At 37.7% G+C, this 21,217-nt stretch overlaps 2 protein-coding genes across 47 annotated transcripts in view; both read right to left on the bottom strand.

The window, feature by feature from the left end:
• The window catches only part of ATF2 (activating transcription factor 2), a 132,983-nt gene that overhangs the window by 67,904 nt on the left and 43,862 nt on the right, over positions 1 to 21,217 (bottom strand). For 28 of the 46 annotated variants that reach the window (XM_071216251.1, XM_071216258.1, XM_071216247.1 and 25 more), the window contains 3 exons: positions 4,603 to 4,699; positions 1,588 to 1,706; positions 1,314 to 1,442 (listed from right to left, as the gene is read on the bottom strand). In XM_071216251.1, coding sequence (XP_071072352.1) covers positions 1,314 to 1,442; positions 1,588 to 1,706; positions 4,603 to 4,699 — 345 coding nt within the window. Of the gene's footprint in view, positions 1 to 1,313; positions 1,443 to 1,587; positions 1,707 to 4,602; positions 4,700 to 18,854; positions 18,978 to 21,217 lie in introns of those variants that run through there. The other 18 variants (XM_071216277.1, XM_071216267.1, XM_071216264.1 and 15 more) reach the window with 2 other exon arrangements.
• LOC101445975 (ADP-ribosylation factor-like protein 9) lies at positions 8,230 to 9,305 on the bottom strand. The gene has a single exon (XM_012521125.3). It carries the CDS (start codon positions 9,102 to 9,104, stop codon positions 8,343 to 8,345), a length of 762 nt encoding a protein of 253 aa, XP_012376579.2. The 5' UTR covers positions 9,105 to 9,305; the 3' UTR covers positions 8,230 to 8,342.

Raw genomic sequence — 21,217 nt, 5'->3', positions numbered from 1 at the left:
CACCAAACATAAGATAAGGACTATAGTTAGTACTAAGATTTTGACAATAGTCTTTCATAATTTGTAACATGTCTCAAAACAATGCAAGGTGTTGGTAATGGGTTGATGTATAGGACCCCTGTTATGACATTATGCATATTTGCTTTTTAAGTTCACAATTTTTCTATACACTTATTGTTCACGGAAGTTCATGTATAAATGGTATAATAATAATAATACGGTGGGCTGGGCAAAATACATCAGATGTAAGATTTAAAAAATTTTTATATATCCTTTTTTTTTTTTCAAGATTTATTTTATTTATTTCTCTCCCCCTCCCCCCACTCCGTTTGCTGTGTGTTCTTCTGTCCACTTGCATTCTCAGTGGAACTGAGAATTTGTGTCTTTTTTTGTTGCATCTTTTTTTTTTTTTTTAAAGATTTATTTATTTAATTCCCCCCCCTCCCCCAGTTGTCTGTTCTCTGTGTCTATTTGCTGCATCTTGTTTCTCTGTCCGCTTCTGTTGTCGTCAGCGGCACGGGATGTGTGCGTGGTGCCATTCCTGGGCAGGCTGCACTTTCTTTCGTGCTGGGCAGCTCTCCTTACGGGCGCACTCCTTGCTCATGGGGCTCCCCTACGCGGGGGACACCCCTGCGTGGCAGGGCACTCCTTGCATGCATCAGCACTGCACATGGGCCAGCTCCACACAGGTCAAGGAGGCCTGGGGTTTGAACCGCAGAATTCCCATGTGGTAGACGGACGCCCTAACCACTGGTCCATTTCCCTGTTGCATCATCTTGCTGAATCAGCTCTCTGTGTATGCGGGGCCACTCCTGGGTGGGCTACACTTTTTTCGTATGCACTCCTTGCATGTAGGGAACCCCTACGTGGGGGACACCCCTGCGTAGCATGGCACTCCTTGCGCGCAGCAGCACTGAACGTGGGCCAGCTCACTACATGGGCCAGGAGGCCCTGTGTTCGAATTCTGGACCTCCTATATGGTAGGCAGATGCTCAATCAGTTGAGCCACATCTGCTTCCCTATATATCCTTTTTAAAATAAGAGTTACGTAAAATGACTGCTGTTCTCCCCTGTAATCTTCCTGTGTGTAATAAAAACCTATTTATCTATAAAGGTAGAGTCTTCTTTCCCTGAAATTTATGGGAGTATTCACAGGTTAATTTCACATATAATACTATTACAAGTTGATGATCAATTATGTTTATTACAATTTATTAAATTAACATTTTATGTAGACTAAACACTAAACTTTACTGGGGGTACCAATTTTTCCCTCTTAGTTTGTATTTCTACCATAAATTGAAATTTCTAACCTTTTCATCACTGGTAGTAGACTCTGGATGAGGTAAAGGACTATCCTGGTGAGTTGTTTCTACAACAGAGGGCTCCTCGATTTTGCTTCTTATAATGGGTGTTGCGAGAGGGGATAAATCTAGAGGCATCTAAAATGAAAATATTAAAGAAAATGTAAGGAGTTCAAAAACAACCAATGGATATATCTAACTAAGAAAGCAGGAAATATAAACAGTTGCTACTGTTCTGTCAGAAGTATTCTCTTTCTTTTTAATTTTATGATTAACAACATACTTTTTTAATGTCGTCTTCAGAGGCTTTCTTGAATTCATTCTCAAATGGACTTGCCAACTCATTAAACAAACCCACTTCTTCGCAGTTTTTCAAGAATCTTGTTGGAGTTGGAGTCTGATCTGAAATAAATGTCAAGAAGTAATTACACAGATTTAATATCATAAAGGACTCTAAATTATAACTAGTAAACTAACAAATTAGCGGGACTGGTTCAGTCAGTTGTTAAATCTCTTCCTTTAAAGCAAACAAAATTTGGTTAAGTTTTTTGTTGCAGTTCAAGAAATCTGCTCCAACTTTATGAACTACAAAAGTTTGAAAGAAATCCTTCTTGCACCTTAGTTCCATTCCATCTCTCTGACTAAAGCGGCATAAGCATCCTCATTCAAAGATCAACTATTATCATTATCTAACAGTGATAAATTTTTTTTCTTTTCAATTTACACTATTTAAAATTATAATTACTTAAAATACATGTAATTTGGGGAAAAGGAGGATAAGAGCATGTATATTCTCTTTAACCTACCCTTCCACTAGTTGTTTATAATCTATTGTGATGACAAGCTTAATCAGAATGGTTAGTAGGCAGTTATCTATTGAAGCTAGTTTTCAAATGTAAGAGTCACATACACATGGAATGTTCTAGCCTAATTTCTAGGTAGCAGAAGAAAAATCATCTCTACTTTCTCACAACTTGAAATATTTTAACTATATTGTTATGTATTCATGCTAAGCGCATGAATACATAAACTCTGTGTACATGTGTACACATACATACACAGACCAAATGCCAGTTAATGCCCATGTTGAATGAAAAATAGCAAATTTATTAATTTTTCCCATTTAGTATTATTATTTTCAAGGTTGTTTATTCATATTGATCAAAACTGGTAGCACATTCAAATGCTATTCACATTTTTATATGTTTTAGGGCATCTATTTTACAGGTTAAATCAGGGTTCTAGCCTAAGCTAAATGACAGGATGATTCCTGGTTTAAGAAAATATACTCACAAAATCTTTTGTGAAATCAAAATTCACATACTTGTTAACTCTTGTGTCCCCAAGAATGGGCATTTCCTACTGAAATGCTTATATATAAAAATATATTTCATACTGAAACAACCCATGTTAACATTATGCAGGACTGTCTCAGACACTATTAGCATCATCAGAATTACTAAAGAGACTCTATTTTGTCACCATATTATGTATTAGCCTGTAACATAATTCCTACTCCCAAAAGACATCCAAAATCATATTATAGTAAAGGACTAATGTATACGTATCAGCTTAAGTCTATCATGACTGAATTAGTAAATTGAATATAATTAGATTCTTCTGTTCATACCCAAAAGATTTGAACCTCATTAGAAGACTCTTAATTTGGGTTAAAGGGAGGAAAAGAAATTTTAAAAATAAAAGCATAAATCACTTTTACCAGTGATTCCTGAACTATTTATGAAGCTTGAGAAAAGTCAATGTAGGTAGGCACACATGCAGATTGCTTAGGGCTATTAACCATAAAATACATACTACACATATCAAGCATTATATTTATACAGTAATGCTAAACTACTCACCTAAACATGTTAGGGAAAAAACAAGGTCAAGTTCTGTGCCTGAATGTTTTCTATTTTTCTACTGTGTTAAATGTAATCAAATAGGAAAGCAATTTCTAGAAACCAATCTCATAACATTTTTGAGTTAAAAGTAATCAAGGGGGAGAAAAGGTTCTACCTAAGGCAACAGGTTTCAAAGAAGCAGAGATTTTCAAGCCTAGAGAGTGAACCTTATAGGTTGTTGCTGTTGTTTGCCTTCTTTTTCTGTTTTTAAATTCTAGCTCTTACTATGTGCTGTGTAATATTCTAAAGAAACACATACCCAAAACTGTCCAGCTTCATTTTACTTATAGAATTGAAGATATGCTTAAAGTTCCTCTATATTTTTCCTAAATTGTTTTAGAAACATTTTCAACTTTTTTGCTGCCTTCATATTTTCATTACAAAAATTTCATTACAAAAAGAGTCACCTAATATTTGCCTCATTAACCCTCCAAAGCATTGCATATGACAATTTGATCTCTATTTTGGGTAATAATTTAAAAGTATTAATAGTATTCAGTATTCAAGTATACTTTCAGATTTATAAATAATATAAAACTAAGGTTATGCTAGGTAATAAGAGAATAACCTAAGCTTTTAAGAGAAAAGAATTTTTATGATTTGTGAATCTGTGGTTAGGACACAGAGGTCTGAAATTTATATAAAGTTTTATATAAAGCTTTTTCTTATCATGATTATAAACTATATAAATGCAGTAAAATTATACATAAGTATGTGTTAATATATACATAGGTGTGTGTGTGTAAGTATATTTAAATACCAAAAAAGGGCAGCTAATACAGCATGGAAGGACAATCAATAAACTGTTACACAGATTAAGTTTCTCTTTTCACATATTGTGAAAGACAATCATCTGCTTAGGTTATACTGTATGTTCAAGGGTTACTAGACAAAAATGCACTAACTGAATTCAGGTCATTTCACTGAGAATATTTTACTACTACTAATATTTAGTCTAGAAAGAAATATAAACAAAATCTTAAGGAACAAGTCTGCTAATTGCTCTTTCCCCAACAGGAGGGGCTTGCCAATTTTCTATCTTCACACAGCATTGTAAACCAGGTGCAAGAGAGCTAAAAGAAACAGTGACTAAATACAACATTAGTTCAGTATCAGTTAAAAGTAAAGTTTGGAGATAGAATGGATGCTCCAGGTTCTAATTAACTTTCCCAAAACTGACTTTGAAATCTATATTTGCAAACTATACAAAAAGTGAAATGAATGGTCAGAAGGAAACATGGAAATGTAATGGGTAAAATACATGTTGCCAACATTTACTGTAAATGAAGTAACTGGAATATCACCAGACTATATTACTTACAGAAAATACACAAAAATTGTGCACATTCCAGGTGAAATATGTATATAAGCTATTAATAAAAGCATATACTAACCAGCCACAATGACACTGTCATTACGTGCTGGACCAAATTTCAGTGTCATCTCATGTTTATGTTTATGGACAGCCAAATGATCCTCGTTGGTAAAACGCTGTGGCAGAAAGTTTTAAAATATAGTTAAGATTTTCAATTTGATCAAATTAAGTAAAATGATAAGGAAATTCATTTCCACAACATGTAAAACCACCATTAACAGCGAAATAGCAGTTTGTTAACTATAAAAGAATCTACTATTGTTAGTATAGATAAACATACTAGACTTCAAATACTCATAGAGAAATCCATTACCCAAGAATAAGCAATACTAATAAAGCAGTAGTTCACATAACCCATTGAGAGCATTTTTTAAAACTTTGAGGCATAGAAACTTTACATAAATTTCATTTGGACACTAACCACAGACGCTATTAATTTTTCTGTTGTATCACAGATATACATACCACATTGTACAGACTTTTAAAGAACATACTGTATTTACCTACACCTAAGATTACTTACCACTTTTTAAATGAGAATTTTCTTATAATATTACTCCTAGATAAATTTAAAAATAAGTCTTGTTCTTTAAATTATTACATTAAAAAAGAATGCTTGTTATAATCCAGCAAAGAAATAGCAATCAGTACAATAAAGAAGTATGTTTTAAAATAAAATTTATTCTTAATTAAATTTGAAACTTAAAACAGCTGAAGTGACTATTCCATCACTTTTTTCATATAAAAAGTAAAGCAAAATTATATTTAAAGCTATCACTTTTTTTTCTTGGATAGGTCCTACATGCCAAAGGCAGCATAAAAAAATATTTAAATATTTAATGACTGTGTCAAATATCAAACTTTATGAAGATGCTCCTTATCAAGGAATATTTTATACTGAAAACAGCATTTACTTTTTGTTACTCTACAGCAATGATTTTTTAAAGTGCTAAACTCACTCTCTATACTATAACCTGATAAATGTGAGTGATAAAATTATATATATTTGAACTTAGTTCCCAGAAACCATCAAAATGGATTCCCTCTCTTGTGGACCATCCTACCCCTACCCAATTCACGACATCCTTTCGTGCAACCAATAGTAGCTTTAAGGTAACCTTAAAACAATGTAAAAGAATGAAATATTTTTTCCCTTCTGCCTCATCTTAAAAACCTATGGTACTGAATACCTATACCATCCCTAGCCCAGTCCACCAACCCTCAAGTCTGTAGAAGTTAAAACTCCCTCATTGGTGTCCTATTATGCTCTGTACAATGCCTTGTCACAATATTATCTACTGTGGTCCCCTCAAATTTAGCATGTATTAAGTATTCAATAAATGTTAGAGGGTTTTTGATATTGGGGTTTTTGATGTTGGACTTTGATGCTGAAGTCTTAAGCTGGACTTAAGCAGCTCAGGAAATAACCACATGGAAGAAATAGAAGCAAGCCCTGGGAAGAGAGGACCTGAGCCAGGAGAAGAACACAGAGGAATAAAGACGGCTCCTTAGACATAGCAAAAATCCCAGGGAGAGAGACAGAGCCTTTCACCTGATAGTCTAGAGCTGACCTTGTGGAGAGAGGCAAAGTCTGGGAGGCTCATAGTCTAAGGCTGACCATGTGGAGAAAACAGAGAAGCTAAGCCCAGAGGAACCCAAGAAGCCTGAACCCTCAAAGACATTGGCAGCCATGTTGCTCCAACATGTGGAACTAGACTTTGGTGAGGGAAATAACTTACGCTTTATGGCCTGCTAACTGTAAGCTTCTACCCCAAATAAATACCCTTTGTAAAAGCAAAATAAATAAATAAATAAGGATATAAGTAAATAAATAAGTAAATGTTAAATGAAAAGAATAAGTTCCTTACAATGAGAGTTGAATCTTGAAGACCAGTCTAAGAAAACAAAACAAAAACAAACCAAAACCACAGACTATTCATTAAGGTGAACTAAGCTTTAATTTAATTTAGACATATTTTGGTTTATCACAAAATCTTTAGAATACTGCACACCAATGAATAATTATCTATTAATATATGACCCCTCTTGAAAATCTGCCTATTTCTATTGCAGTGTTCAGATGCAATGGTATCTCCATTCCTTGCCTCGTTCATTCATTTACTCTTCAAACTCTTTTACTGAGCACCACCTATAAGCTTTGGGGACTAAATCCCGTTCTTCCCCAGGGAGGTGATATCTTCCTATTGCTTTATTAACATAAGAATCCCTCCCAAATTTGTGGGAATCAGAAGCAGTGGTCTTCTGAAAGACTGATAAATAACATAAAGCTCTTGAAAAATGAACATGAATGCAGTTTACTGACATTTCACTATTTTTTTCACTGTACAAGTTTTAAATGTATTACATCCCTCACTTATACGTCTTAGAAAAAGATTCATTTTTATGTTCCAACGAACCTATCAATGTGGCTTCTTCATTGTAGGCAATCACTAAACATTTGCAAAAGAGAGCGTTTTGGTAGAGGTCTGAGATTAAAAATTGTGAGGTCAGCATAAATAATAACTTGAAAAGTTTTCTAGAAATTTTATTCTACCAGTATCTTCTATTTGGATTAGTTCTATTTGGATGTAGTTGTATATTTATTTACAACTACATATAGAGTAAATAAAGATGTGTTCTAATACACAAAATATGAAAAATGGCACCAAGCTTAACCCTAAGTGAAAAGGACAGCTGGAAGGACTCTAAAAAATATTCAGGATCATATGGATATCAAAAGGAGGAATGCAACAAATACAGCTTATAAAAATATTTACAAAGTCTCATGTAGGACTGACCCACAGAACAATTTACCTAAATAAAGGGACTGCTGATCATACAAAGGTATTATTTATATTCATGCATGGATAGCAACAAATTCCAATGTGAAGGACAAAATACACTGAAACTGACACTCGATACAGGTGGACACGACCTTAACAAAGTTTATTTACTTTTTTTTTTTTTTTTTCACTTGAAAAGAGAAAGTTTACTGAAATATTTTAATACAAATTTTCTGTCATTTAAAAATCACAAATAAGATGAATGCTTGCTATTTTAGTTTCCTAGCTGCTAAAACAAATACCATACAATGGGTTGATTTAACAATAGGAATTTATTGGCTCAGGTCTTCAGAGAATAGAAGGCTTGCTTCCTCCTGGGGTTCTGTATCTTCTGACTGGTCAGCAGTTGTTGGGGTTCCTTGGCTTTCCATTCTCACGGCAATGCATATGGAGGCGTCTTCTTTCTCTTCCAGGTTCTGTTGACTTCCAGCCTCTGTGGCATCCTGTGGCTTCTCCTTCCATGAAAAACTGCCTTTGTTTATAAGGACTTCAGCCAAACTGGATTAATAAGACCCACCCTCATTCAGTTTGGGTGCACCTTAACTAATAACATCTTCAGAGGTCCTATTTACAAATGGGTTCATACCCACAGGACCAGGGTTTGGGACCTGAACATGCCTTTTGCGGGGGACATGATTCAATCCCCAACACTTGTAAATATTCATTTTAATTCAGTTAATTAAAAATCTAACTCTTCCCAAATATATTGTTTTACAAATATTTTTAAAGTCCAAAATTAAACAAAGAGACAATCCTAATAAATTAAAAGTAATATTATCTTTGTATTACGGTATACATTGAGAAAATAGGAAGTAGCTTATTTTTTATTGAAAGTGGAAACCTTTGGCTTCAAGCCTGCAACTCAACACTCTGTGATGACAATGTCAGCTGCATGTGAGCTGCGTGGGCTGCCTGGTCACTTTACATCCTCCGCCAGGTGTGCAATCAGGTTTTTGGCATCTTGCATGATGGAGGGAATCTCTGAGCCGTTCTCAGTCACTTGGGTTCCAAACAAGAACATCTTCCTGTCATTTCCCACCTCAGACAATGCCAGAGCCTCGTGGATATCTGTGATATGATAGGCTGAATCAAGGTCCTGTTTGTTTGCAAATACAACCAGAGGAAGGACTGGGTTTGCTCCGATTAGTTGATGGAGGTATTTTTTGGCTTCAGGTAATCGGTTGTGATCTGCTGAATCCACCACAAAGATCAACAGTAATCCCTTGGACAGGTACGTTTCCCAATAGGAACGGAAAGGTTCACTGCCACCAATCTCCAGGAAGTCCATCTGGCTGCCTTCAGCACTGATGCACACTGCATTGAATCCCTGGGTGGGTGCCGCACTGTGCTGGACTCTGTTGGAAGCTAGGGAGTGAAGGACGCTGGTTTTTCCTGCTCCATCCAGACCCAGCACTAGGATCTGCTTATTTTTCTCCGGTGGCTCGAGCGGGGTCCTCGTCAAGGCGCTCTTAGTCTCTTTTTCTTCTTTTCTCCTAAATTGTTCCTTCTCTTTCTCCTTCTCCTTCGCTTGCTCTTTCTTATTTGCTTCCTTACCTTGTTCGTTCCCCTTACTTTTATCTTTCTCCTTTTCCTTAGTTCTCTCCTTCCCCGACTCCTTCCTTTTCTCCTCCTTCCCTCTCTCCCCAGTTTTCTCTCTCTTCGCCTTGCCCCTCTCCATCCCCACCGCTCCCGACTCCTTCCCTTCCCCGACTCCTTCCCTTCCCCGGCGCGCCCGCGCGCTGGAGCCGAGGCCCTCTACTTTTTTATTTATATGCTTTTAACGAAGAACTTAAAAGACAATGTCAAAAAGGCAATCTTGGGGAAGCGGACTTGGCCCAATGGATAGGGCGTCCGCCTACCATATGGGAGGTCCGCGGTTCAAACCCCAGGCCTCCTTGACCCGTGTGGAGCTGGCCCATGAGCACTGCTGATGTGCACAAGGAGTGCCCTGCCACGCAGGGGTGTTCCCTGCGTAGGGGAGCCACACAAGCAAGGAGTGCACCTTGTAAGGAGAGCTGCCCAGCATGAAAAGTGCAGCCTGCCCAGGAATGGTGCTGCACACACGGAGAGCTGACACAAGATGATGCAACAAAAAGAAACATGGATTGCCGGTGCCGCCGATAAGGATAGAAGCGGTCACAGAAGAACACAGAGCGAATGAACACAGAGAGCAGATAACTGTGGGGGCAAGGGGAGAGAAATAAATAAAAAATAAATAAATAAATTCAAGCTCTGATATCTGGCAAATCTGTGTTTCCAAGGCTTGCCCAGTTGATTCTTATTGAATTAACTTCCTAAGAAATCATTTTATTAATACATGCATTCACATCCATGATATATTGATTATTAGTTCTATTTAACAAATAAACACACGTAAAGCCATCAGACCAACAGCTCGTTTTTACTTCCTTTACTACTGAAGGACTATAGAAGCAACAGAAGGAAGTTACTGATTAATACACACACAGAAACACATACACACCTTCACTGAAACTTTAGACTTAATATAAAATGAATAAATCTTTGTGAAATAGCTTTAATGCATAAACATTCTACCAATTACAGTAAAAAACAGTTTTCAATGACAGCAACACCAAAAACAAGGATGTTACCAATAAAATAGAAAAGGGTACTGATGTTAAACGAACCCTTCACTAAATTATTTCACTTTGTCTCTTTTACCAAATTCAATGGAACATGACTTTAAAACAAGTAAAAGTATAGAACCCTTTCTATGGAATATCCAATGGTTACTGAGGCATATAAAAAAAGATTTAATACCAAGAGTCAACTGTTAAAACTCTTTGCATTGATTTCTATAAGTTTCTCTCTGAAGGGACATTACCAGCAAAATACATTTTAAATTATAAAAATGTATTTGAAAAGTTATATTTAACTAAGTCAATTACATGTGTTAAAGCTAAAATTTAAATTTAGAATAACGTTATTTATTGGTGACAAAAAATAATTTGCACTGCCCACCACCAAATTTGTGCTTCTGAAATTAATACATTATAACCTTCAATTTCCTAGGAGATAATATTTAAGTCTAAAGACAGACTACACAATTTTTGCTCTCAGAAGATTTAACAAGTAGATGGTGCCAATATTAGCCAGGTTATATTTTGGTCAATAACAAGTTATGATTACAACAGAGATTATAAAGGAGACTATAAAAGAACAGAGACAGATATCTATGTGAAGGAAAAATACCCCAGACCAGGGTGTTCACAATGAAATAAGTGCTTAAACTACTGATGACAACTTAAAAATGGTTTATCTTTTAAGGACAATTTGGCAAAATGTATGAAAAGCCTTAAAAGTGTGTATACATTTTAAGCCATTAAAAATTAAAAAAAATAAAAAAACTTTAAAGAACTAATTAGAGATGCATACAAAAGCTTATATAGAAGGACATTCATCACAATTGTGCATCTAATGCTGTAATTAACTTAAATATCCATAAATTATATTCGGGTAAATAAATTATGGGACATTCTGTGGCAATAGAATACTGCCCAGCAATTTTAAACCATATTTTCAAAGATTAACACACTAAATACTCATGATAGATATACTGTCATCTGAATACAAAAAGACTAAAAAACTCTCAATTTTGTTTTAAAAGTAAAAGGGGGGCAGAGGATTTAAGAAATGCACCAAAATGGGTTTTTAGTTTGTCCTTTTAAACTTGACATTTTCTGTGATACTTTTGTATCACAGTGGTTAATATTAATAGAAAAAAATACACACCTGCAAAGTACTGTATTCAAAAAGGCATACCTTGAAGACTGAGCATTCTATTTACAGATTTTTCACTATATATATAACACAAAGGTAGGCTTACGTTCAAATCTAGTTCCAAAACCTATTAGTTCTGTGACTGAGAAGTTTAGTAATATGCCTTTAGTTCAACTACTCGCTTAAGAAATGAGTCCAGGACAACCAGCAAGAAAGCAGCAGAGTAATGAGCTCCCAGACTCAGTTTGTGGTACAGGGGCAATTAGTAAGCACCCAAAGCTATCTAAAGCACCTGTTTGGGGGCTCCAGGAGACCAGAAGAGCATCCTGCAACATCCGTGAAAGAATGGAATCAGGAGACTTCCCATCTGGAGAAGATTGATAAGTAGAGCATTCCACGCCCTGGAGGCTGATGCCCATCCTCCATGGAGGCACAAGCCGCCTCAGGAGCTATTCCATGGCTGGAATTGGAAGCTCCACTTCCCAAAAATGGAGGAAAAAGAGATGCTTAGGCACCAACTTCAACTACTGATTATTAAATTCAGCGGGCTAACATATAATCCTAAGAACAGCTAAAGTTTGAACCAGTCCAAATCAGAAAGAGGCAGGTAGCCACCATCTTAACTCCATGCCTGGTATGAGGGGAAGCAAGGTGGACTGAAAATCATGATGCTGGTAGGGACCAGCTTCTTTCCATCCAGATCAGAATGCAGCTCTAGCATAAGCCCCAGCCCCACTTCTGGCAGGGAGGAAGCTGCAGGAACCTGCACCAGCCTCTCCAGGAAAATACAGGCCATGCGGCAGAGGCCAGTGATTATCCTACCTGGCAGCGCAGGGCACCTCAGGAACTAATTCTGAGGCTGGAGTTGGAAACTACATTTCTCAAAAACAGGGGAGGAAGAGATGATTGGCCATCAACTTCAGCTACTGATTAGTAAATCTGGCTGGCTAAAGTATAACTCTAAGAACAGCTAATGTTTGAACCTAAGTCAGAAAGAGGCAGGTAGCCACCATTTTGACTCCATCTCCAGCACGAGGGGAAGCCCGGCTGACTGAAAATCACAGTGATGGTAGAGACCAGTTTCTTTTGCCCAGATTGGCCTGCAGCCCTGGCCTAGGCTTCAGCCCCACCTATAGCAGGGAGAGGGCAGGCAGGCCCATCACCAGCCTATCCAGATAACTGCAGGTACATTTAGCTAGCACAGACTGAATAATCGAAGTCTACCAGGGCAACTGCAGTCATCTTAGACTTGTACTGCATGGATGGCTACCCACACCTCCACCTCCATCCCTGTCCTAGGCAGGAGAGAATGGGGGTGTAGCTTCATCAGTCTCTCTGGGCAACTGCAGTCTAAGCCTGCACGACGTGGATTATTCACACAGCTGTGACTCAGTTCCTACCCCTGGCAAAAGAGAAAGTTGGGAGATGCTTCATTTTTCCCTGGAGCAATGAGGGCAGGTTGAGCCTCCGAACTTATAGCGCCAACTACATCCTGGGCTCCTACTACATAACCAGCAATAAATACCCTAGTAAGCCAGGTGGCAAGACACCAAAAATTACAATCCACACCAAGAAACAGGAAGTTATAGCCCAATAATGGAAAAAGATAAGCCTCCAGATAACATAAAGGAGATGAGACAACTAATCATAGATGTTCAAATAAATCTTCTTAATAAATTCAATGAGACAGCTAGAGCAATTAAGGGTATTAAGAAAACACTGGATGAGCACAAAAAAGAATTTGAAAGCATACATAGAAAAATAGCCGATCTTATGGGAATGAAAGGCACAATAAATGAAATAAAAAACACACTGGAATCATATAATAGCAGATTTGAAGAGGCAGAAGAAAGGATTAGTAAACCTGAAGAAATGGCCTCTAAAAGGGAACATACAAAAGAACAGATGAAGAAAAGAAAGTAAAAAATTGAACAAGATTTCAGGGAACTAAACAACAGCAACAGAGAAGCAAACATAATTGTCATGGGTGTCTCAGAAGGAGAAGAGAAGAGGGGCAGAAGGAATATTTGAAGAAGTAATGGTAGAAAATTACCCAACCCTATTGAAGGACATGGATATCCATGTCCAAGAAGCACAATGTACTCCCATCCAAAAAAATCCAAAGAGACCAATTCTGAGAAACATACTAATCAAACTGTCAAATGCCAAAGACAAAGAGAGAATTCTGAGAGCAGCAAAAGGAAAGCAATGCATAACATGTAAGGGATACCCAATAAGATTAAGTGCTGATTTCTCACCAGAAACCATGGAGGCAAGAAGACAGTGGCATGATATATTTAAGATACCACAAGAGAAAAACTTCCAACCAAGAGTCTTATATCCAGCAAGATTGTCTTTCAAAATGAGGGTGAGTTTAGAATATTCACAGATAAACAAAAACTGAGAGTTTGTAACCAAGAGACCGACTTTGCAAGAAATACCAAAGGGTATGCTACAGCCTGAAAAGACACAACAGGAAGAGGGAGGCCTGGAAGAGAGCCTAGAAATGAAGATTATATCAATAAAAGTTACTAAAAGTGTTAAAAGAGTGGTGAAAATAAAATACGACAGATAAGACCCAAATATTCAGAAATAATCAACAACATACAGCACTTATGTTCAGAAAACTACAACTCATTGTTAAAAGAAATCAAAAAAGGCCTAAATAATTGGAAGAACATTCCATGCTCACAGATTGGAAGACTAAATATCATTAAGATGTCAAATCTACTCAAAGTGATGTACAGATTCAATGCAATCCTGATAAAAATTTCACCAGCATTTTTAAAATAAATGCAAAACATGATTATCAAATTTATTTGGAAGAGTGAAGGGTTCTGAATCGCCAGAAACATCTTAAAAAGGAAAAGCAAAGTTGGAGGACTCTCATTTCAGGACTTTAAATCAAATTACCTAGCTACAGTGGTAAAAACAGCATGTTACTGGCATAAAGACAGACACATAGACCAATGGAACTGAAATGATGGTTCAGAAACAGACCCTCACAAGTATGGTCAAGTGATTTCTGACTAACCTTTCTAACCCACCCAGCTCAGGCAGAACAGACCATTCAACAAAAGGATACCCATAGCCAAAAGAAGGAAAGAGGACACCTATCTCACACCTTAATTAGCTTTATTGTAAAAGTGCAGAAATGTACAGAGTTGATGGTAACACATTATAGTAACAGCTGATTTATAAACGGGGATATGGCTGAAAATGGTAGGCTAGGAATGTAAATGCCAACTGAAAGAATGCTGGAGAATAATCTAGGGACTGAATAGCACAGTAAACACAAAGGTTGATGAGAACTGTGGTTGATGGTACAGATACAAAAGAGTCCTTTGTGAGCTAGAGCAAATGTACATCACTATCACAGGGGGGTGAGAATGTGGAGAAGCATGGGAAAAATACAACTGGAGTGACCTATGGACTGTGGTTAACAGTAATAATGTAATATTCTTGCATCTATGCCAAAAGCACACTGTGTTGATAATGGGAGAATATGGAAAATCTGTGCCAAATGCACGCCATGGACCTGGAAATAATCAGATGATATTATTTCATAATCTGTAATAAATGTTCTACCACAGTGTGGTGTGTTGATAGAGGGATGCTGTTTGGGAATTTTGCACATGTGCATGACTATTTTGTAAGTCTACAACCTCTGTCATAAAAATACATTTAAAAAATAATAATAGGGTGGGTTTGGGGAAAAATACACCAAATGTAACATAAGGACTATAATAGTAAGACTGTCATAATATTCTTTCATAATTTGTGTCTCATGACAATGTAAGGTGTTGGTAGAGGGTTGATATATGGGACTCCTGTATGATGTTATGCATGTTTGCTTTGTAAGTTAACAACTTTACTATATACTTACTGTTCATGTATGTTCATCTATAAATGATATAAAAAAATAAAGGACAAATATTGCATGGTCTTACTAATATGAACTAAATATGAAGAATAAACGTGAGGAGTTATATAGGTTACTAGGAGATAAGAGGAGGGGTGATAAGGTGTATTGATGCTTAATGTATGTAGAAGTTTTAATTAACTTGACTGTAAAAGTGTAAAAATGGATAGAGTTGACAGTAATACATTACACTGAGTAAAGCTAACACAGTTGATTTATAAATGGGAATGTGGCTGAAAGGGTAGCCTAGGGATGTTAATGTCAATTGAAAGAAGGCTACAGAATAACCTAGGGACTGAATAAAAAAGTGAATACAGAGGTGGATAAGAATTGTGGTTAATAGTACAAATTCAAGAATATCCTTCTATGAAGTAGAACAAATATGTGCATTTTACGTGGGAAAAATACAATTAATGTACTATATAGAGTATAATTAACAGCAATACTGTAATAATCTTGCATCAATGCCAAAGAGATACCGTTAATAATAGGGGTTAGGAAAAAATATATCAAATGTATGCTACAGACCATAGTTAGTAGATGTAGTCTGCTGATATTATCTAATAATCTGTAACAAATGTTTCACAACAATGTAGTGCATTGGTGGAGGGTGCTGTACAGGAACTAGTCAGCAATAAGATTTTGTCTATATTCTTTCATAATTTGTAACAAGTGTCTCACAGCAATGCAAGGTATTGGTGATGGATTGACGTATGGGACCCTTGTATGATGTTATGCACATTTGCTTAGTAAGTTCATAACTTTTACTATACATTTATTGTTTATATGTTCACACATGAATAATATATATAAAAATAATAATGATAATGTGGGTTGGGGGAAAAATACACCAAATATAAGATACTTTGGTTAGTAGTAATTTTGCCGGTGCTCTTTGATCATTTGTTAAAATGTTTCACAACAATGCAAGGTATTGGTGGGAGGGTGAGGCATGAGAGCCCTGTATAATGTTATACATGTTCCATAAGTTCACAACTTTTACTATACAGTTATTGTTTATGTATGCTTATGTATGCATGATATACTTCAACAATTTTTTAATGAAAAAAACAAACAAGCTTCCATACTTTTTCCTCTTTATTCTCAGTTACTACGGATACACTGTCCATGGTCCTATCTAAGGCTAGTCTTTCCACTTGAGCACTATATCCCATTCTCTCTTACCTACTTAAGGACCCCATTCCTGCAATGGTTCCTCTCTCTGAAGTGTCAAATACTCTGTGACACTCCCACCTTAAAAAGCAAAGCAAAATGAAACAAAAGTTCCATCTTCAATCCCACATCCTCCTCCAGCTGTATCTTACTATTCTCTTTATGGTAAACTCCAAGAAAGACCATGTCTTATATACTGCTTCCACTTCTGTTTCTTTTCATTCTTTGTTGAATCTACTCTAATCACAGTGTCACTGCTGCTTCACTTAACCTATTTCTATCAAGTTCTCCAATAAGCTCCATAATTCAAAGTCCAATAAATAAATATTGAATTACCATATTATCCTATCATCTATATGACTATATTCTCCCCCCTCTTCAAAACACATTTCAACTTGACTTCCAGGATATAACTGTCTCCATTAACTGCTGCTACATTCCACCACCAGTCTTTCTGAATTCCAAACACCACAGTGTCTTAATGCTTAGTTCTTATTCTTTTTCTCTATCTGTACTATTTAAATATAGAAGGAAAACTAAACAAATATGAGAATTGTAGGTTATAAGACAAAATGTTAAGTATTATAAACCCTGACAATGTAAAAGTAATAGTATAATTATCAGACATCAGGAGACAGGAAAGGGATGGTGGAGGAGTGTGTTAATTCCTTCACTTTTCACAGTAGGGATGGATACTACACATAAATTGAAACAGTCTAAAAAATAACTCTAACCTCTTAATGTTTTCTCTTATTTTTTAGTATTAGATAGATCTTTTAAGAAATAATCTCTTATGCTACACTTATATATACACATATTCTCATTTTCAGCAATTCAGTAAGTTTCTTTTTCTTCAATTAAAGTCAACTTAGGGAAGCGGAGGACTTGGCCCGGGCGCAGTGCTGATGATGCGCACAAGGAGTGCCCTGCCACGCAGGGGTGTCCCCCATGTAGGGGAGCCCCACGCGCAAGGAGTGCTCGTCGTAAAGAGAGCCGCCCAGCGGGAAAGAAAGTGCAGCCTGCCCAAAAATGGTGCCGCACACACCGAGAGCTGACACAACAACATGATGCAACAAAAAGAAACACAGGGAAGTAGACTTGGCCCAGTGGTTAGGGCATCTGTCTACCACATGGGGGGTCCACAGTTCAAACCCCGGGCCTCCTTGACCTGTGTGGAGCTGGCCCATGCGCAGTGCTGATGCGTGCAAGGAGTGCCGTGCCACGGAGGGGTGTCCCCCGCGTAGGGGAGCCCCAAGCGCAAGCAGTATGCCCCGTAAGGAGAGCCGCCCAGTGCAAAGGAAAGTGCAGCCTGCCCAGGAATGGCGCCGCACACATGGAGAGCTGACACAACAAGATGACGCAACAAAAAAAGAAACACAGATTCCTGCACCACTAACAACAACAGAAGCGGACGAAGAAGACGCAGCAAACAGACACAGAGAACAGACAACCGGGGAGCGGGGGAAGGGGAGAGAAATAAATAAAATAAATCTTTAAAAAAAAAAAACACAGATTGCCAGTGCCGCTGATAAGGACAGAAGCCGTCATAGAAGAAAACACTGGGAATGGACACAAAGAGGAGACAACTGGATTGGGGGAGGGGGGTAAGGGGAGAGAAAAAAAATTTTAAGTACTTAAATGTAATGTTTTTATTAAAAACAGCGTATGTATTAGGAAAGAGTCTAACACAAGACAGCAGAAGCCCTTCTAACTATGTTACACAGGAAACAATTAAGATAAGGAATTAAGGGCTTGTTTGAAACTTAACCTTCAAGAAAGTTGCCCAGAAAAACACAGTAAAACTGGCCCAACAAAGGCTTTACCACAATCAAGAATCTGGAAAATGAGGAAGTCACTGTTCAAATGTTGGCTCTAGAAACACACTACTGTAATCCAAGGAATACAGAATCATTTTGTGTCTGCTCAGTTCACACCTGCAGAATAGATGCTTTCAGTAGCATTACTTCTCCCTCCATTGAAGTCAGTACAGAATCTAGAGTAAATCTGATTGGTGAAACCTAAAACCATATCCAGAATTTCAGTTTCAAAGGATTCTGGGAATTGTGGTTTCAGACTTCTTGACTCCATTGTACTTTCTCTATATCCTATGATCTCCCTATATCTTGGGTCACTAATACCTTCTCATGGCACTTTTAATAAAATCCAAATACATCATCATAGTTTATAGAGTCCTACAGGATATGAACTACCTTTTTCCTACCTCTCTGACCTCTCTCTTACCATTCTCCTTGCTGATCATTTATGCTCCACAATAGTCTTTATTCTGTTCTTTTTTTTTTTTAACAGGCATTTATTGACAAATGAATCTGAGATGAAAAACATAAAATCAGGCATAGTTTGATGCCATTTTTTAATAAAAACAACCCTATATCTGTATGTATAAACTTAAATAGTCTGAAAATAGATCTACTGAAATATAAGCAGTGATCTTTTAGGCAGTAGGAATATAGATAATCTTCATTCGTCTTATCTAGATTTTAGGAATTTTTAATTACTGTGCATTACCCCTATATGAAAAAAAAGTCTAAAACTTACACACATATTTGAAACCAAGAACAGAAATATAGATACCTTCCAGTAGTAGGACCCAGTGAAAGACTACTGGGGAGAACATCAGTAGATCTGAGCTGATATTTTAGACTCCCAATCCTGTGCTATATAACCTTAGCCAGGTCTGTGTCTTAATTTCTCCATCTATAAAGTATAAAAGCATTTAAAATAAATCTCACAATAGAAAAAAAAAAAAGAATGAGAATAAATTAATAAAGACCAGTGGGTTGAACAAATGCTGGAATGGCAGAGAGAGGAAAGCACCAGGCCACTGAGAGCCTGCAACAAGGGAGAAGTGATCAAGAACCCCCACTCCTACTTAACAGCTTTGTCTACAATTGGACTTAGATCTAAAGAAAGAGATAAGGCCCTGTACTCTTAAAGAGTTTAAAATCTAATTTTAAGCATACTTTAAAAATTAGACATATCAGAATCATCTCAATCTATCCCTATGATCATCAGCCAAGGGAACTTTAGACTTACTGTGAATTACTTTTGTTGTCCAGGACTATACTTTCATTTTATCATGATCAATATGGAAATGTTTACTGAGAATAGTTCGGAGCAGGCTAAAACCCAATCAATGTATTAAAAATTATAAAACAGTGAAGACTTGGTAATGGGTATTTTAAAATGAGGAAGTCCTGGCAGCAAGCTTGACCCAGTGGTTAGGGCGTCCGTCTACCACAATGGGAGGTCTGCGGTTCAAACCCCGGGCCTCCTTGACCCATGTGGAGCTGGCCCATGCGCAGTGCTGATGTGCGCAAGGAATGTCCTGCCATGCAGGGGTGTCCCCTGTGTACGGTAGCCCCTCGCACAAGGAGTGTGTCCCGTAAGGAGTGCGCCCCATAAGAATTGCTGCCCAGCGTGAAAGAAAGTGCAGCCTGCCCAGGAATGGTGCTGCACACACAGAGAGTTGACACAACAAGATGAAGCAACGCAAAAAAACATAGATTCCTGTGCCGCTGACAACAACAGAAGCGGACAAAGAAGACGCGCAGCAAATAGACACAGAGAACAGACAACTGGGGTTGGGGGGAAGAGGAGAGAAAAAACAAACAAACAGTAAAAACATTTTTTAAAAAAATGAGGAAGTACATTTCTTTATTCTGTTCTTAAACACGCTCAACCCATTGCCTCCTCAGTCTTTACAGCTGCTGTCCTTTAGCGCAGAAAACTCTTCCCCTAAATATGTGCATGATACACTCCTACATTTTCTTCATATCTTTGCTCACATGTCACCTTATCAGAGAGGCATTCATTGACCAACCTGTCTATAGGTGCACCCAACCCAAATCACTCCAATCTTTACCTTGCTATTCAGTAGATACCATATAAATTTAAATTATAATAACATACCACTACATCCTCACCATAATGACTAAAGTTAAATTAAGAGAGGTGACATGGGAAGCGGACTTGGCCCAGTGGATAGGGCATCCGCCTACCACATGGGAGGTCTGCGGTTCAAACCCCGGACCTCCTTGACCCATGTGGAGCTGGCCCACGCGCAGTGCTGATGCACGCAAGGAGTGTGCCCCGTAAGGAGAGCCACCCAGCGCGAAAGAAGTTCAGCATGCCCAGGAATGGCACTGCACACACGGAAAGTTGACATAGCAAGATGATGCAACAAAAAAAACACAGATTCCTGTGCCACTGACAACAACAGAAGTGGACAAAGAAGACAACGCAACAAATAGCCACAGAGAACAGACAACAGGGGCGGGGGCGGGGATAAATAAAAAATAAATCTTTGAAAAAAAAAGATAGAGGTGACAATAACAAGTATTGCTGGGAAGTGGAACTGGCTCAACTGATAGAGCATTCGCCTATGATATGGGAGGTCCAGGGTTCAAACCCAGGGCTTCCTGACCCTTGTGGTAAGCTGGCTCTTGTACAGTGCTGATGCGCGCAAGGAGTTCCAGTGTTATGTAGGGGTGCCCCCCGCGTAGGGGAGCCCCACACGCAAGGAGTGCGCCCCATAATGAGAGCCACCCTGCACAAAAAAGTGCAGCCTGCCCAGGAGTGGTGCCACACACATGGAGAGCTGATGCAGGAAGATAATTTAACAAAAAAGAGACACAGATTCCCAGTGCTGCTGACAAGAATGTAAGTAGACACAGAAGAACACACAGTGAAAGGACACAGAGAGCAGACGATGCGGGGCGGGGGGGGGAACGACGACATAAAAAAATAAACCTTAAAAAAAAAAAGTATTGGTGAGGATGTGGAGCAACTGGAACTCACACTCTGATGATGGGAACATAAATTGATAAAACCATTTTAGAAAAGTTTGGCAGTATTTACTAAAGTTGAATATAGTTACATATAACCTGTATCAGCAATTCTAGTCTTAAGTATATACCCACCAAAAAAGTATGCTT

Source organism: Dasypus novemcinctus, chromosome 7 (genome assembly GCF_030445035.2).
Source record: "Dasypus novemcinctus isolate mDasNov1 chromosome 7, mDasNov1.1.hap2, whole genome shotgun sequence".
NCBI classification, from domain to species: domain Eukaryota; kingdom Metazoa; phylum Chordata; class Mammalia; order Cingulata; family Dasypodidae; genus Dasypus; species Dasypus novemcinctus.
This window is presented reverse-complemented; position numbering and strand designations above follow the sequence as displayed.

Bases quoted from the DNA above. Each gene is read 5' to 3' on its own strand.
- LOC101445975 (XM_012521125.3), bottom strand. From the start codon at position 9,104: ATGGAGAGGGGCAAGGCGAAGAGAGAGAAAACTGGGGAGAGAGGGAAG.